A 19,925-nucleotide genomic window follows, 5' to 3' on the forward strand; every position below is an offset into this window, starting at 1 on the left:
TTCCAATCCCTGTGAGATTTGGCCTAAACTGGCGGTCAGACATCCCTCTCGCAATCTGGGACCACTGGCTCCTAACTGCTCACCTGCCTGCCTGCCTGATCACCCCTAACTGCCTCTGCCTGCCTGCCTGATTGCCCCTAACTGCGCGCTGCCCCCACTTGCCAGCCTGATCTCGCCCCCAACTGCCCTCCCTTGCCAGCTTAATCTTGCCCCCAACTGCTTTCCCCTGCTGGTCTGATTTCCCCCTCAACTACCTTCCCCTGCCGACCTGGTTGCCCCCAACTGCCCTCCCATGCTAGCCTGATCGCCCCTAACTGCCTTTATCTTGGCCCCCCGCCACCATGGATTTGTCCAGAAGATGGCTGGTCTACCCATTCTAATTAGCATATTACCCTATTATTATTATAGATAAATTATATAGGATAGGGTTGCTTAAATGGGGGGGGGGTACCTTTTTCATTAGGAGGAGATGCTCTTGACAGACAAAAATACATAATCCCTATATCTGGACTGATAGCCAGCCATATGCACTATACTGCCAAACCAATTAAAAAATTGAACTGCTTTCTTACACCTTACACCAAACAGCTGTTGCCCTTAAAACCCCTCCTCAGTCCCCACCTTAGGTTCTGCCTTCGAAGTTCACCCATCTTAGGTTCTGATTGGTCAGTTTTTATGCCAGTCAGTGTCAAAAGCTCCACCTTCTAGGCAGCCATTGGCTCCTCACAGTTCATATAGATTTGGTTCTGATTGGTCAGTTTCTATGCCTATCTCTGGGCCTGATCAGAAAAGCAGGGCTGATCAGAAGCCTTGTACTGCTGTGAGGCCCAGAGAGAAAGAAAGACAAGGGCTGATCAGCAACTGCCATGGATGCTGGGGATCAGACCCTGCTTCTCTCTCCAAGTCTGATCCACAGCCCCCTTAGCAGTCAGGACTGACTTCTTGTGTTCGGTCAGCCATTTGGTCATTTTGAACATTACAGACCCTGGCTCCTTATATATATATATATAGATGTGCCCTGTTTGACTATAAGAATATATGATAAAAAAGATAAAGCCCTGCCTTGAGGAATATATAGACAAATTCAATGCTAATTAACAAATAATTCTTGCCACTTTTACCTGTTGATTTAATACTTTCTGTTAGTGTCTCATCTGAAGAACGAAGTGGAAGTGTAGAGTTGTATTTACTTTTTATTATGATGTAATTAAAATGTAACTTCTAGAAATTTTTGTATAAAAGTGGAAACTACTGGTTCATTCAGAGGTTTTCAAGAGTCAACGGAACATAATATTTACAGTGGCATATCATGCTTAAAGAAATATATTAAAATCACATTGCCAAGATGATATTTGAAACACCATCCCTTACATAGCTATAATATTCGGTTTAGTTGATAATATTGATAATTGCTCTACTTTCCTGGTGTCGGCAAAGTTTGAATCACGAATGCTATTGAATTTATAGGTCAAATATGTAAAGGAAGCTCTCTCTAACTTAATGTTTTCAGGTAAAGTGTGGTTATTCATGGGAAACAAATATGTATACCATGATCTGCATTTGTTTATACGATCAGTTTACTCAACAATGATTTAACTGAATTGATATTTGTTTTACAAGATACAGGGTGATGTGTTTGGTGATATGGATATTATTACTGTTATGTAGAAATACTTAATAAATCTCTACTGCTTTAATTAACTCAGTCAAGTGTTAGGCAATGCTTTTTACTTCCTTTAAAAATGAAAGATCTTACTTGATAAATAAAAATAATATTAGAAAAGCAAGACTGCTTTGTGCTTGGGTATTGTTGAAGGAGCAGATATGATGAGATGGTTTCAAATTGTGAGATGAAATATTTTTCCAGACTCTCATTATTTATACTTTGGAGGTCACCGTTTAATAATGAACACCAGAAGCACTTTGTTCCTATGGAACCAGACATGATGTCACTTCATTTATTCGCCATGTTCCACAGGAACTTGCTCTGAGTTATGAGGCCACCACCTAGAATTGAAGCTGTAGACAGTTGTAAGCTTTCTCTAGCCTGTCATGCCCATGTTTCCTATTTTAGAGCTGACTGATCTTCAGATAACATATGGTGGTGCAAGTAATTGGAAAATTGGCAGACCTGTCAAGAAAGTATGCTAGATGACACAAAAATGCCATGCTTGGAGCACATAGTGTCTCCGAAGTTAAATTTATTGTTTTTCATCAAACGGTGAAGTAAAAATACCTGACTCACCCCCTTTAAAAGGACACTTTTTAGAGGCAGGTGTGATTTCAAAAGACATTTTTAGGTAGTTGATAAAATAAGTTACTTTAAAAAATACAGAAATTTTAAGACAATGTGTAGTATAAAATAGCACCCAATATAAATATTTAAATGTTACATAATTTTTGCATTTTGTTATAGCCTTTTCCCTAGGATTACTAGAATCATAATAGTTAATTCTTCAGAGAAATAGAGTTAAAATGTATTAAGTATAGCCGCTAAAAATGCCCTAAAGTTTATATTTTAATGTTTTCTAAAATTTATTTCACAGGAAGATGAAAATGAAGCTGAAAGAAAAAATATATCTCAGGAGCTCAGCATGGAACAGAAAAATCCAAAGAAATAAAGGATTTTCTGTAGTGTTTTGAAAAGTTTGCAACTTATGTAGTAGCAGATAAAATTTCTAATTGTAAAATGTTAATTGTAAAATCTTAATCTGCAAAATGTTCTGAATAAAGTTGTTGAAAATGAAATAGGAGCTTGCATTTGAAATTTGTATGTTTTTAGAGCAATTTAAACTTTTATATAAAAGTTAGGCCTTTAAAAATATATATTTTTAAAATTCTTAACTGAAATTTGAGAATAGAGACAATTTTTTTTTCTTATCTGTAACCTAAGTGTTAGTATATCTGAATGACCTGAAAGAAAACTGAGTCTTTTATCCCCTTACTAGTCTCTTCTTCAAGGACCTTAACAGAATTCCAGTTAAATTTATAAAGAAAAAACAGCATAGTTCAAAAGTGAACAAGTGCATGTGAAAACACTTAAAATCAACCAATGCCACAAGATGAAAGACCATTGTCTAATTCAACATATATCAATTTATATATGACCTAATATCCTAGGATTGCAGGTAAAAGCTAAAAAGAAATGATGTAACATTTTCTGTGGCAGAAGTAGGGCCATAATTTTTGATTCATAAAATACTAAGGACCTACTGTGTACTGGTCCCTATACACTTTTCCTGGACATTTCAAGAACAGTTCCTACCTGTTTAGCTTAGGGATTATGTAAAATTTCTTTAATTCTCATATTTCTCATTTCTCAGCAACCAGCCATTTTTCTTTCCCTGGTTCTAATTCCCAAGCTATCATTTTCCAACTATAGTAGAAGCAAAGAACCTACTTGCTATTTGCAGAGCCAAATGTTTTTGGTAGATGTCTTTGTTTGATTATTTAAGGCAGACTTGCTTAAAATAAGAGACAGAACTTTGGAAGGCTAATAAGAGAATGTCAGAAATACAACTTCCCTTGAGGATAGAATTCATGTGCTTACCCTGTGGCCATAGTTTTATCACATGTGTCTGACAAGCTCAGTGAAGGTGTCACAGTGGGACATGCTGGCAGCTATGATACAGTGGGCTGAAGGGGGAAAACTGCAACTAGGCAAGATAGAAAATTCATTGCTAAGTCCCAAATAATGCATCATATGTGGATATCAGGAAAACAGCTGTACCCCACAGACTAGACCCCCTCAAAGAATTTAGGAGCAAAGACAGAGACTAGGAAAAGTCTGGGAAGTCTGCAGAGGGCTTTCACAATTAGCAAATACAAATTAATTTGACTTTCCCCCTATTTTTTCCATTTAGTGTCACTTTTGAAAAGAAGCAATAATACATGATACATATCATAGTTTACATGTATAATAATATAGTTATTATTTGCAGGCACTATGCTATATGCTACTTGGTATGCATTATCCCACTAATCATCCCAATGAATATATAATATAGTTCCTACCGTGTTTCCCCGAAAATAAGACATCCTCCGAAAATAAGACCTAGCGCATGGAAAGATAAGAAATCCCCTGAAAATAAGACCTAGCGCAACTTCGGGAGAAAAAATTAATATAAGACACTGTCTTATTTGGGGGGAAACAGGGTATCACTCTTCCCATTTTATCAATGATTAATCTGAGGCTTAGACATGGGAAATAAGTTAACCAAGGTTACATACTTGTAATTTAATTGGCAGACCCAAGCAGCCTCACCCCCGAATATCACATTTTATCACTGTGAAATTCTCAATTCATACCTCTTTTCAATCTACTATTCTCCCCCTTTCTTCTTAGCACCTCATTCATTACCTACTCCTCCTCCTTTAGTTATTTCTTTCCCCCACCTTCTTAGTACACTTAACTCATTTTGAAGACCTGCTTGAGTGAAATAAGTGAAACAATTATAACTACTACTAGAGACCTGGTGCATGAAATTCATGCATGGGGGCGTGTGTCCCTCACCCCAGCCTGCACCCTCTCCAATCTGGGACTCCTTGAGGTATGTCCAACTGCCTGTTTAGGCCCAGTCCACCAGGATCGCACCTAAATGGGCAGACATCCCTCTCACAATTCAGGACTGCTGGCTCTCAACTGCTCACCTGCCTTCCTTCCTGATTGCCCCTAACCACTTATGCCTGCCAGCCTGATCACCCCCTAACCACTCCCCTGCCAGCCTGATTGATGCCTAACTGCCCTCCCCTACAGGCCTGGTCACACCTAACTACCCTCTCCTACAGGCCTGGTCACACCTAACTGCCCTCCCCTGTAGGCCTGGTCACCCTAACTGCTTTTCCCTTTGGCCTGGTCCCCCCACCCCCAACTGCTCTCTCCTGCAGGCCTGGGTTCCCCCTAACTGCCCTTCCTGCAGGCCCGGTTGCCCCCAACTTCCCTCCTTTGCAGGCCTGGTCCCTCCCAACTGCCCTCCTCTGCTGGCCATCTTGTGTGGGAGTGATGGTCAATTTGCATATTACTCTTTTATTAGATAGGATTCCACCTGCTCCAGAATATGAAAGCCCTGCTTTACCTTTTTATATTGAGTTATGATGGAACAACAGGTATGAAGGTATCTTACAGCTTTTCAATGATTTTTCAATAACTTTATGGCCATATTTTTCAGTGAAGTGCTTATTTAATTATTAGTATGCTGTCATCTCAGCTCTTAATTTTTTAAATTTCTAAAACAAGTTTTAGGTATGAGAGGCACAGTGACACTTAGCCATCTAGCAGGCATTTTAAATATTTAAATTTAAGTGGTATCTTTAACCATTCAAAAACCCTGTTTTCTTTCTAATTTTCTTTTCTAAATATATACCCCTTGGTTTAGGATAGTGAGTAGGACAGTAGAACCACTATCAATTTCCTTTAGGAAAAAATGCACCATGTGCATTTCTCAAAGTTTTAGGGTCCATACATCCATTCCATAAGTACATACATATAAATCTTGCTGTAATACTAACATTGCCCACATTATGTGAATGATTAAGCTAGTCACTTAATTTGAATGAAATTATGCATATAATTTATATTATGAATATAATGCATATTATTGATTATATTAATATTAACCTTATATTATAATAATGCATATAATAACTCTATAGACTATTACATATTATTTTAGCACAGGTTACCGTAACAAAATACCCCAGGCTAGTGGCTTAAGCAACAGATATTTCTTTTTTTTCACTGTCCAAATGCCTATTTTATAACAAATCTGAATCATGCTAAGGAATACTAGAGTGAAGTCCCAATGAAAAGGCTATGGCAATATGGATTATATGAATGTAGGGTCCTTAGAAAAGTTTATAATTAGAATATAATCCAAAGGTTGATTTCTAAAGAAGATAAACCACTGCACCTGTTTTATCTCTATATCTCCATTGCTTAGTTCATTTTCTGACCCATGCTAGGTATAGTACTACCAACAGAAGCCAGCTTATAACAATATACACTATCTAAAGAACCAAATTCCCTTCTAATTAATGATTCCTGTATAATTTCCACCTGCTCAATCAAACTGTACTGTCTTCATGTTAGTTACTGAGATATATTTCTTCACACCTTCAAAGAATTTAAAAGCAACACAACTTTTAGTCGGTATTTTTCTCTATTATTCTGATGAACAGCATTTAAAAAAAATATTCAGAATTCTCTTTCCTCAGGTCTATGGAACAAACAACAGAAATAGCAAGAGGTGTTATGTTGTTCTCTAATGGAATGTACTGGGCACTAAATGCCCAAATTCTTAAATTCACTCAGCAGAACTTTCTTAGGACTCACTGATATGGTATGCACTGTCTATCACTGGGGATTCAATAACAGACAAACTTCCTCTGCTGTCACTGTCCTGAAACTTTTAAAAATGCTTAATTTTTTAATAAGGGGCCTCACAGTTTTATTTTACAATTGGCCTATAGAATACAAAACAAGTGCTACTAACGTGTACTGCTTTTATATTTAAACTAAAGGCCCGGTGCACGAAATCCACACATGGGGGTGTGTAGCTGTAAGACCAGCCTGCACACTCTCCAACCTGGGACCCCTCAAGGGATGTCCTACTACCCATTTAGGCCTGATCCTTGCTTGCCTGTCTGCCTTCCTAATTGTCCCTAACCACTGCTGCCTGACAGCCCAATTACCCCTAACCCCTCCCCTGCCAGCCTGATTGCCCCTAACTGTCCTCCTCTGCTGGCCTGGTCACCTCTAACTGCCCTCCCCTGTAGGCTTGATCTCCCCCAACTGCCCTTTCTTGCAGCCATGTTCCCTCTCAACTGCCCTCCCCTGCTAGCCATCTTGTGACAGCCATCTTGTGTCCACATGGGGGCAGCCATCTTTGACCACATAGGAACAGCTATCTTGTGTGTTGGAGTGATAGTCAATTTGCATATTACTATTTTATTATATAGAATTGTTATTATTATTGGGATATGTTACATACAAAGAAACACCCATTTTAAATGTGCAGTTCAATAAATTTAGTATATATGTAGTCATCAGTTGAATCTAAATATAAAGCATTTCTATCACTTCTAAAAGTTTTCTTGTGAAATTTTGTAACCACTAACACATCCCTACTAAAGCCACTGATCTGCTTCCATTCTTATTAGTTTTGCCTGCTCTAAAATTTCATACAAATGGAATAATTTTTGTATATGTTGTTTTGAGCCTGGCTTACTTCATTCAGCATATTTTGAGTTTCATCCATGTTACAGCATAAATCAGTAGTGTGTTTCTTTTTATTGCTGAGTACTTTTTCATTGCATAAATATACCAGAATTGTATGTCTACTCACTTATTGCTGGACAATTGAACAGACATACAAAGGAAGATATACAAATGGCCAGTAAGTACATGTAAACATGCTCAACCTCATTTAGTTATAAGAAAAATGCAAATTAAAACCACAGTGAGTTACCACTGCAGATCCACTAAAAGGACTAAACTGTCCAATCCAGCAGCCACTAGTCAAAGGTGGCTATTTGGCACTTAAAATATGACTAGTCTTGATTGAGATGTAAATAAAATACATGTCAGACTTTGGTGACTTTGCATGAAAAATGGTAAGAGAGCTCATTAATTATTCTGATTACATGCTGAAATAATATTTGAATAGGTTTAGTTAAATAAAATGTATTAGTACAATACATTTAAACTATCTTCACTTTTTATTATGGTTCACAGAAAATTGGAAATTACATATATGGTTTTTATTTCTACTGGACATAATTATTCCTAGGCTATAGTATAAAGTGTGATAATAATTCATTAGCTGGGCCATGTCCAGACTATAAATCCATGAAAATTGGGAAATCATTAGTTGTATTGTTATCAGCTGCTAATTTTGTGGTAATGCCTATGCAGCAATAGAAAACTAATAGAGATGTCACATAAGAGGTTGAGGAGCGGTTGCTGCTGTGAACAAGTTAGGCATTCAGCCGCATTAACCAAATCAGTCTTCAGGAGTAAACACGGATGTTTTAAATCCATTCATAACCTTTCTCCCTGAAGAATGGCCACTTTGTTAATGAGCTTATTGAAAAGGCAATGATGTGGCCATGGCAGAAAGCTGACTAACAGCTAAATGGCTTTGTCATCTTGTCTACCTGATTATTACTTGAGTATAAAATGGTACGCCACTTTGCGAAAGAGTTTGCAAGTTTCATGTGAAATTAAACATACCCTTAATATATGACCCAGTAACTCCATTATAGATTTTTATACAAAAGAAATTGTAGCCAAAAATGAGAGGCATCTTTTTTTTTTTCTTTTTAAGTAAAAATCATATTACTTCATAGTGGTTATTCTTTTCAGAATACACTTGTCACGCTAAGTAGTGTGGTTCATAAAATGAGTATTTAATCTTTGATTTTCTCTCAGGGAAGTTGGATGTGTTGGGCAATAGCATTTGTAACAACAGTGTAAACATTAGAAATACTCAATGCAAAAGATGCTAATGACAGTTTTCAAAGAAATCAACATACAAAAAAATTCAACGTTCAAAAAATAGTGTGATATCTTATTGAAAACATTTAATGTAGTTAAAGCTTTTTAATGATTGCATGTTCTGTTTTAATGGTTTTTTAATGGTCTTTGCAGTTGAAAATACATTTAAACTCAATTAAAATTTTTTATATAATAACAATAGCTTTTGGACTATTTCTATCCATTTCCCTTTGGACTAAAAAGCTTGAGGGAGGAGAAAAGCAAGACATGTGTCCAGTTACTCCGACTTTAAAGGCTTATGAACTGCTTTGTGTTTCATTCCGCCACACACCAAATAGGACTTGCCCTCCCTGGGGTATAACAGTTCTTCTTTTGTAACTTTTTGGTCATCAGATAAAATTATGAAATTATGTGAGTCTAAGTCACTTTGCTTGTTTAGGTGGTTTTTTTCCATTAAGCTTAAACAGTAGCAGGCATTTGATATAGGTGTATTGTCCTATATCCACTATAATTTGTCTTGATTTTCCCAAATGTAGGAAACGGTTGCTCTTTAAATTGAATGTATACCCGCTTCCCACAAAAAAGGGAGAATGTTTTCTAAAACTGCACCGCTCCCATGGCTACGTAATGTTTATTCTGAAGTTCACTGAGAAAAAAAGAAACAAGATCAATTAACTGCTAATGACGTTGTCTCAATGCCGTGGGTCCCTGAGGCCTATACATATCTGTTGGTGTGGCGCTATCTCCATATGGGCACCTTACATTGCCTGATCTTGGGCTACACAGATTCACTCTGACTAGTGAAGGTTGATTAGAAACTTATTCCCTTTCATATTACCTCAAGAAAACAATTTTTACATAGCCATGAATGAACACATTTCATTTCCACCGTGTTCTGTCCTGAGCAATCATAGCAGGTAATAAATGTATCCAAACAGTGAATTCAATGTGAAGTCTATGGTTTTGTTATCTCCAGAGGAAGTTAAGTGCTAAAGACAGCAGCATGAGAACTATGGCATAATTCTGATTTGTTTCAGAAAAACTATTAATTTTCTTGTTACAAAGCCAAGTAAGAACAACCCTTTAAAATTATTGAACCATGAGAGCCATTTGCCTTAAGAGTTTTAAATTTGGAAACAGACTCATGAAATTTATAGCTTTAATGAGACATTCTTTTCCTGCAGTCAAGATGAGAGCTAGATCATTGGTTTCCCAGCGTGACACCTATGTGTTCTTATGAGCACTTGATATCATTAGGCTCATAATAACACACACATCATCACATTAATGTCTGAAAGGCTCACTTTTGTCTCTTAGTTTATGTCTTTCATTTACACCTACAGCATGCTAAATATCTCACTCTAGAAAATAAGATATACTCGACCTTCATTGATACTACCAGTGGAGTGAAAAAGTCACTATTTTTCATAGGCATGTTTCAAGCCACAAACAATCAATAGATATGGTTTCCAGAAAACAATAAACTGAATTATGTATGAACATGATATCCTTCCTTATTGATACATAAGGAGCAAGAAATGTGACTTTCCCTGATTCGTGTCAGTTTCAACCATTATCATGTTAATATTCAGTCTAATTCTAAAGGTGATACAAGATTACTGTTGCTGTTAAAGATAGATGAACTCTCTCAGGATATTCAGATTTCAGGGCATTGAGAAAGGCAGCTTTCTCAATACAGTATCAGAAAGAGGTAATGACCACTGCAGGAGTCTATCACTCTGTGCTCCAGGATGAAATAATGTGTGCAAGAGCTTGGGAGACGGACTCAAACCTATTTGCAAAATTCATTATTTTGGACCTTATTTTTTACATAAATGAAATTCTGCAATTAAGGAACCTAATACAACAAGCTCTGTCCTTAGCTTTGTGCAAGTGTTTGAAAGATTTGTCCATAAGTTTATGATCCCTCTACTATTTATCATCAACAGTAATATCAGACGCATGAGAGTGGGGAGAATCCCACGTACTCATAACTGAGATGCAACAAGAGTATTAAGAGTTTGTCATGCTTGCTCTATCTATGTATTTTCCCCTTAGCTCCCAAATGCTTTTTAACATCTATTTTTCTCCTTTCAACAATTCATTTCTGATTGGATATGTTTAATGCATGCATTTTTTTTCTATGACAGATGCACATTTTTTTTAATATGGTGTGACAGTCACAAGGTTAATCTGGATGGTATGGAAGATTGGACCATAGTATATTCTGCCTTGCGCATCTCAGGCCACATTTCCAATGAGATTCCAAAGATACTTGCTTTGATTTTTTTAACGGTGATGATGAAAGAAGCATAAATGATACAGAATCTCAATTCATGTTTGCATTTTGCATCTTAGGCAGAAAAATAGAACTAATCAGAGCTGCCAATTACAAAGGAGAACACGTTTCAAGAGTCTAGAGCACTGTTGAACCCAGACATCTTTCTGATTATACCCACAAGGGGACAAAAGTGGTGCATCCGGCAGCGCCTTCAAAAATATATCTCATTAGTAAAAATCAAATTAACAAATGGAACATCTGTTCAGGATCATGATTCTTTCCTGATTTTTTTAGACTGTATATTTTTGGCAAGTATTGATTCGGGGTTTGAAGTATACATTTGATTATGCCTAATTCTATAAGTCAGGAACCATCTTATGCAAAATGTTTTAGTAGGCTGTTTGTCTTCAGTGCCCAGTTTGTGAGTTCTTTATCTCCTCATCCCAGCCCAGGTCTGTCTTCCTTGAGGAACAACTTCTGCTCAAGACCTCTCCTCCGTACCTGCTATCTTTCTCAGACTCCTCTAAATTCTAGTTTTCCTTCTGCCTTTCCTCAAAGGCAGAATTTCTTTCCTGCGGGGTTTTCACATTCTCTTTTTAATTACATGGCGAGAGAGCAAGCTGATAAACATGGTGAATGAATTAGACACGAGTGTATTAGTTAGGCTCGGCTAGGCTATGCTATAGAAACGAACATCCCTGAAATCTCAGTGTCTTAAACCAACAAAATTGACTTCTGAAGCACATCACTGTCTCAGGTAGCTTTCTTGGCAGTTCTTGGAGAAAACTGCCTCATGAATTAATATGCTCACATTGCAATTTTGTCATTTGAGTGTTCACCCTGAGAAAGAGCTCAGGGGAGAGTGGATATGTGGTGAAAGAGTCAAAAGCAGACATAGAAAGTAGTCCTGATTCAGTGCTTGGTTAGAAGTTGATAAAGGGTGCTATAGATCACTGAGGGGAGCAGCTAAAGAAGCCCAGGGGAGTGAGAAGCACCCCATGAAAGTACTGGGGTATGGCTCTGAAGACATGGGGTTTTATCATAAGCACTGGGATAGTGTTTTGGAGAGATGAATAGACACAAGAGTTCTCAAAGGTTAAAGATGATTCAACATGCCTGGATCCAAGAGAATGCCAGACAGGAAGTGATCAGAGCTGCATCTGGAAAGACAGGAAGGCTTGGGGGTTTTGCTAAGGCACTTGGACTTATAGAACTGGTTATTTATTAAAGTCAAATAGGAAGAGAAAATAGTGGTAACGACTATACCACATTGTGAATGTAATTAATGCCACTGAATCACACAATTTAAAATGGCAAATTTCATGTTATGTACATTTTACCACAACTTAAAAATTGATCGTTTAATATAGCTTTGGACTGTATACTCTAAATGGATAAGTTATATGGTATGTGTGTTACATTTCAATAATGCTTTTAAAAAGATTTAAGCCTAAACAGATAATAAAATCACATGAGGAGCTTTTAAAAAAACGGACGCTTGAACCCCACCCAAGGGTCAATTAAATCAGAATTTCTGCAGGTGGGCTGAGCATCTGGTACTGCAGAAGTGCTCCAGGTGATTCTAATGTGTGGTCACGTGCAGAACCCCTGCTGTAGGCAATAAGGAGCCAGTGGAGAATTTTAATAAGGAGAATAACATGATCAGATTTGCAGCTTAGAAACCGGCTTATCTGCTCAGATCTTTCAGTAGCTCCAGGAGCATGCATATGGTAGACCCCCCTTAAGCATGGGAGATACATTCCAACACCCCTGTGGATGCCTGAAACCATGGGTAGGGGTATATGTATATACCACTTTTTCCTACGCAGACATTCCTGTAATAAATCTATTTAGGCCCAGTAAGAGATTAAAAATAATACCTAATAATAGAACAGAATAATTATAACAATATACTGGAATAAATGTTATGTGAATGGAGTCTCTTTCTCTCTCAAAATATCTTATTGCAGTGTATTCTCCCTTCTTGTGATGATGGATATGATAAAATGCCTTATTAAGTCAAAACTTTTACCTTTTCACTTAAGGGAAGCACTTTACAGCTTCTCTTTGGCATATCCGAATTGCCAGCATCACTACTCTTGGGCTCTGGGGCTGTTATTAAATAAAATAAGGGTGACTTGCTATTTAGAGCGGTGCACAATTTAAAACTTATGAATTGTTCATTTCTGGAGTTTCCCATCGAATATTTTCACAGTGACTGAAACTGTGGAAAGCAAAACTGCATGTAAGCGAGGGACCACTGTGGAGACTTTAGTTATAATTGCCTGAACCTGGAACCTCAAATGTCCCTCAGCTGGCAAACTGATAAATTCTGGTATGTTCAGACAACAGAATGCCAGTCAGCAATAAAAAGCTCGCCACCTTGACCCATTTTCATTCTCTGTATTTCTGCCGTCTTGGGTTCTGTTTGACAAAGCGGAATTTTACCCTGTTTCCTTTGGGGCTTGTCTGCTGCCCAGCTAAGCTTTCTTCTGAACATTAGCAATGGCATGCAAGCCAGAAACCTCATTGACTTTTCCTTCATTTTTAAAAGTTATGATTCACATGTAGTAAAATGCACACTTTTAACGTACGGTTCTGTCTGTTTTTTGACAAACCATACAGTCATGTAATTGCTACCACAAGTAAGATAAGCAATTCCATCATAACTTCCAAACTCACTTGCTTCCTTTTATAGCTAACTGTCAATATCTCACCCCCAACCTCTGGCAATTACTGTTTTCTGTCCCTAGAGTTTACCTTTTCAGAATATCATATGAATGGAATGATACAATACATAGCTTTTTGAGTGGGGCTTCTTTCACTGAAAACTGTTCATCCACAGGGTGTCATGTACCAGGACCTCAGCCCCTTTCATTGCTGAGGAGTGTTCACCATGTGGATGTACCATCGTGTGTTACCCAGTCACCTCTGAGACATTTCTGTGGTTTCTAGGTTTCGGTGATGATGAATACAGTTGCTATGTACACATCTTTGTGAGGAAATGACTTCCCTTTCTCTTGGGTAAATGCCATGGGATGGGGTTGCTGGGTCAAAGAACAAATTTAACTTCCTAAGATGCTACTAAGATGTTTGCCAAAGTGACTGCAACATTTTACATTCCCACAAGCAATGTGATGGCTTCAGTTGCTTCATAGCTTCACGTTTTCACTAGCACTTGGTTTTTTTTGTGTGTTTTGTTTTGTTCTGTTTTGTCTTTAACCAGTCAAGTGGGCATCTCATTGTGGTTTTAATTTGCAACTCCCCAATGACTAATGATGGTGAACACTTTTTTATGTGCCGATTTGCCATCTATGTATATAATCTTGGCTAAAGTACCCATTCAAATATTTAGCCCATTTTTTTCTATGAGGCTGTTTGCAAAGTTGTTTTTAATGTCCTCATCCCCTTTCTCGAGGACCGAGGCAGTCCATTGTGCCTCCATTACAATAATCACATTTTTTTCGACCAGTAAATAGCCTTCTGGGACCTGCTTTCTGGAACGGGTAGAATCCTCCTGTTAGTCCTATCCCAGCAGCCTCCCTCTACCTGTCTGAGGCCGTTCTCTCACAAAGCTGACATCTCCAAACTCCCCTCTTCTTAAGGAAGCTTGCGGCTTCTTTGCATTGTCACTCTCCCCCACCCCACCCCGCATCCCCCGAAGTGTCCTTCCCTTTTCATGTGGGAGGGAGGCTTTCCTCATATGTCTGGGGATCACTGACTGCTCACTCGTACTTAGAGGCGGGCACTAGGTCCACAGGGAAGCTTCTAGGCTTCAGCCTCCCAATGTCCACACCTGTCTCTTGTCTCTTTTCTGAGCGGCTGTGCGTTTCCTCCAGGCAGCACGCTGCAGCCTCACCCTGGGTATGTGTGTCTCAGGACAGGCCGTGTTCCAAGGATGAGGGAGCCAGGGCTCTAGTGGGGCTAGAGAGTCCCATGGGCCCTCAGGGAAACTCACTCAACCTCACGGTCAGAGGGAGCCTCCCCTCTGGCCTCAGGGAAGCTGCTGTCCCTCCGCCGGAGACTCTGGCTTACTTTCGGCAGGGAATGCGCTTCCGTTCTTTAGCCTGACTGGACAGGTTGGAGAAGTGCAGCCAGGTGTCTGTTCCCCAATTCAGGTTTTTTTTCCAGGTTCATTCATGCCTTTTCAGGTTCACTCCAGCCTCCCATCATGCCTGTGGTTCCAGTTTGTGAGTTTTTATGGGCTCTGAGGCATGTACTAGTCTGATTCTCATCCCCCTTTTCAGACACCTGGACCTCACCTTCCCTGCTTAGCTCTCTTCCCCTTGTTCCAAAATTTGACTTCATTTTTCTTCACTTTTCATTTGTCCCTGTGATTACAAATCCCTTTATCTCTTCACTGCAATTTGACTGGTTCTTAGAGAGGCAGCAGAGAGAAACAGGGCTGAGTCCACTATTTTTAAAGAAAAGTCAGTTCTAACTTTTAAATATGATTTTCACAGGGATGTTTTAAAATTTCTTAGTCAGATACAGTTAGTTTGTAAAGACTAAAAACCCACTCAAGCCTACTTATGTAAAAGGCAGCTTTGTGTGTGAGCACAGGGATGGCTCACAGAATCCAAGTGCCAGAAAGCCTTGAACAGGCTGGAATGGGGAACTAGAAAGTCTTCAAGAATGAGGGTAGCTAGTTGTCAGCATTCTTTTCTATAGTCTTCCATCTATTTTTCTTAACTAAGATGGGTTCCTCTCCAAATTTTTCTCTTCCTCTCTCTCTCTCTCTCTCTCTCTCTCTCTCTCTCTCTCTCTCTCTCTCTCTCTATCTCTATCTCTCTCTCTCTCCTCTCTCTTTCTGATTATTCATCAGCATAGCTTTTAAATTAAGCATAACAGGCCCCTGATCTAACTCTAGGAACTTCTAATGAATTCTAGAGCCTCACATGAGGTAACCTGGCCCAGTTCCTGAGTCAGCTGTTTCCCCACATCCAATCAGCTGAGAGAATGGTAGGCTACTCAGTGAAGGTCAGGCCATTGGCAGGAGACATTTCTCCCAGGCCAGGGTCACTGAGACTTACCAGCCACATGAAGATTAAATATGTAATGAACATGCCAGTGCTCTAGTACATGACATAAATCAAGTAACTTATTTTTCTCAAATAGTTTCAAATTCATGGAATATCTTCTCTAGCTCTTCCTTTAAAATGTCATTGAAACATTTTATTCCCAAGTAAGCTTAAAGTCAATATAATCTAGTAAGAATAGAAAAATAAAGCTAGTCATTTTTAGCCAAGGGGCTCAGGGAAGCCACACATAGTGATGGAAACTGAAAGCATGAAGAATATGACTTGTCTACACAGGCCCTGCATGAGAAAAGCAATTGATATGCAAGGGACTAGGCCAGAACCTATGACATGATGACCAACACTCACAACAAGACCTGAAGCTTTTTAATGTGATGAGAACAATGCTAAAGTGAAAAATCTTCAATGAAATAAAAACATAAAGTATGTGTCCCATATGAAAATAAATAGTTTATTGTAAAGTAGGTCTAAATATCAGGAGGGACAATGAAATATAAAAGAAGAGGCAAAAATATACATGGAATTTAATTTAATTTTAGAGGTATTGTGGCTTTGTACGCAATTAGCTGAGGGTAGGGAGTACATATTATTTCTAGGAATCATATTTTCAAGGATACTATTGTATATAATGGTATTACAATAACAAAAGTGATATAGTTTTGATGACTAATGATAATATAAAACTAGGGAAATAATTGTTGATTTAATATGCTCTTACAAAACCAAAATCAATTTTTTTTAAAGAGAAAATCTAGTGAAATATTATTTCTAAAACTTTGAGAACAAAAAAGTTAGACACAGGTTGGTCTTTAAATATCCTAAGCTCACACAGGGAAGATATATTTCTCTGGCTTGTAAAGGTTTTTATTTTCTGCAGTTCACTGAACAGACAACATGCCTCAGCTCTTGGTGCCCATAGTTTATATTATAAAACATAAAAGGAGCTCTGAGCGTCCCTTGAAAAACAAAACAAAACACCACCACCTACAAAACCCTCTTGTTTTGTAGTCATTCAACACCTGGTTAGTGTCTTTTCCTCCTGGTTTAGTGCATTGTGATCCACAATAACATGTACTCCTTGAGAAACTGGGCTGGAGGCACAGGCTTGGAGGAACAAAGAGGAACTGGCTCTACAGGGTCAGAGGAGAGACGTCTAGTAGACAGTGACCCACGTCTCACTGGGAACCACAAGAAGCAGGACCCAGCTCTTTGGTTGACCGTGGACCTGAGTAGAGGAGACCAGAGGGAACACACTCTCGGGCCTCACTGCTAGCTCTAACACAGCCTCAGCAGTAGTCACTAACAGAAGGGCTCCAATAAACACTCCAGAGCCATCTGTGCCTTTGCTTGGCAAACACAGTTCCTATAGAGCCCCAATTCCAGACCCTCTTTGGGTTCTGTCAGTTCTTCTAACTCAGGCTTGAGCTGGATGAATGGAATATTTGCCTGCTCTGGATTCTCTTTCCTCCTCAGGGGAAAAGAGTGAACTCCCATAGGGCTCGATTTGGGTAATGCACCATTACTACCCACTCCAGCTGGGTTTCTGTCTTTCAGCAAGGCTGAGACTATTCTTATTCCTTCCCAAAGTGCCTAGAGGTAACCACGCATTACCACCAAGAGAATTCATTTCCACCTCCTAACCATCCAGGCTAGTCTATGTTACAGAGCCAGACCTACAACCTGTGATTCTTTTCAATATCAAAGTCACCTTGTGCTTTAATTTTTATTAATTCATGTTAAAACAATTACTACCCATTGGGGACATGTCTATTATATAAACAAGGAGAAATACCCAAGCTACCTTACAAACACATAATCCACAAATGCTCATTGAAGCTCAGCATTGCTAAGGTAGATGTGTTAGAATGGAAAGCAAAATGATACCGAAACCTCTAGGTAATTGCGGGAGATAAACTCTTAAGGTTGCTCCTGTCAAAGAAAACAGAGTGGACATTTGACAAAAGTGGCGAGACAGATTTTATTCAGGCTACTGTAGTAGGGAAACTGGTATAAACCTAGTATAAACCTAGTTCAACTCCCTGAAGCAAAAAACGGGATACCCTTTCAATGCTGGGTGTACTAATGCAAAAGTGCTAATGGATGCTGTGAGGGGAATTGGTCAGTGTGATTAGGCCACCTGTGTCTGCTAACTGATGCTTATTGAAGTCAGGCTCCTGTCCTCCCACAGAGAATGGGAGACAAAGACCCTGTCTTTCATGGTGATCACATTTAAAGGAATGGCTCCCAAGTCCTTGAGGAAGACATTCCTAGGTTGTAGAAGATACATCTCAAAGGGACAGAGAAAGGATTTGCAATTGCAAGTTCCCTAATGTAAACGCTCAATGAAAAGAGAGATGAGGGCCTCAAGACAGATTTTAGCTAGAAGAGCTTTCTCAGGCAGCCATTTGAAGGGGTTGGAATTATCATTCTGGGGACACAGCCCTGAGTTTATAGAAGCCATGCTAGAATAGTAAAATCTCTTAGTGTGGTGGTGGATAAAGTCATTTGTATGAAGAGTTTGCAGTTTTACCTCTATGATTTCTAACTCTTGATTTCCATGCCTTTGTGTAATTCTTTCTCTTTGAGTGTAGGTGAGACCTATGACTTGCTTCTGATCAACTGGTTTCGATAAGGATGATGGAAAGAACATGACTACATTTACATAATTACGTTATATAAAATGGTAACATACATCTTGGGAAGACTCTCTGCTCACTTGTTGGTTTTGATGGAAGGAGACCCAAGTGGCAAAGAACAGCCAGCAAGAAAATGGGATCCCCAGTCCTACAACTACAAGGAAATGAATTCTGCCAACAACCTGATTGGAATGAACGATTTCCCAATCAAACCATCAGATGAGACCCATCCTCAGACACCTTGAATACAGCCTCTCAGAAAATGAAGCAAAGTATACCCAGACTCCTGACCCACAGAAACTGTGAGATAATGTGTGTTGGTTGAAGCTAAATTTGTGGTAATTTGCTACACAACAATAGATAGCTAACACAGTCAGTACTTCCAAAAGCATGTTTAATCGCACACTCTCATACCAGGCTCTATGAAAATGAAAGTTTTCACATCCAAATCAGTTTGGGGAATGTTGCATTCTATATCTTCTACTACCTTGGAGAGTCACAGTGTATTCTGAGAAGTAGAAAAAAGAATCTCTGTTAAATTAAAGTTACTTATAATTATTTTTTCATTATGAAGCTGAGTCCCACTTTAATTTTTTTTAAATGTTCTTTTAAAAAATATATATTTTATTGATTTTTTTACAGAGAGGAAGAAAGAGGGATAGTTAGAAACATCGATGAGAGAGAAACATTGATCAGCTGCCTCCTGCACACCCCCCACTGGGGATGCGCCCACAACCAAGGTACATGCCCTTGACTGGAATCGAACCTGGGACCCTTTAGTCTGCAGGCCAATGCTCTATCCACTGAGCCAAACAGGTTTCGGCCCCATTTTAATTTTTAAATTTCTAATGATATCTGATGAAACTAGTTTTCAAATTATCACACCACAAAGGAGTGGTTGTGAAGAACAATAGCCTTCATGCTGGGGGACACATCTCATTAAGCAAATCAATTTTCAGATTCTCACTTCCTAATATTCTTTGCCCAAAACTAATACTCTTGGACAGGAGTCTTTAAGTTTCTATTTACCACTTCATAAAAAAATAAATTTCTAGATGACACACAGAAGAACAACTTGAAATACTGATGCCCATCTTGAGACAGTGAATGACCAGAGACTGGATATCAAATCCTTCCACAGACCAAACTTTCCTTTCTTTACTTTCACATTGCAGAAGAGTTTATGGGATGCAGAAATGGCTGTGGCCATCTTTGGAAAATATTGTCTGCCACAAAAGGGCAAATAAATTTACAAATGAGTCTCTTCATAGGTAATTAAAGTAAAATGAACTAGTATGTTCAAGGGTAGGATGAGAACGTCCCATGGGATGAAGTGTAACCTACAGCCTGAACTGCTGTTGCTGAATCTTGTCTGAGCTTGGTGGCTGTTCATGAGGAAAGAAAGAAGCTTAAAGCGCTGGGGTTTGCACACACTCAGAATTCATCCCCACTGCCATGCCAGACACGCCTCACAA

At 38.8% G+C, this 19,925-nt stretch overlaps 1 protein-coding gene across 3 annotated transcripts in view; it reads left to right on the plus strand.

Moving 5' to 3' along the window:
* The window catches only part of PHF14 (PHD finger protein 14), a 145,793-nt gene extending 126,837 nt beyond the window's left edge, over positions 1-18,956 (plus strand). For 2 of the 3 annotated variants that reach the window (XM_084897094.1, XM_084897099.1), the window contains one exon: positions 2,547-2,752. In XM_084897094.1, the coding sequence (XP_084753220.1) occupies positions 2,547-2,621 (75 nt within the window). In that variant the 3' untranslated portion in view covers positions 2,622-2,752. Of the gene's footprint in view, positions 1-2,546; positions 2,753-18,405 lie in introns of those variants that run through there. The other variant, XM_084897095.1, reaches the window with a different exon arrangement.
* The last annotated feature ends 969 nt before the right edge of the window (positions 18,957-19,925 follow it).

Source organism: Pipistrellus hanaki (assembly GCF_964339955.1).
Source record: "Pipistrellus hanaki genome assembly, chromosome: 10".
Taxonomy (NCBI): domain Eukaryota; kingdom Metazoa; phylum Chordata; class Mammalia; order Chiroptera; family Vespertilionidae; genus Pipistrellus; species Pipistrellus hanaki.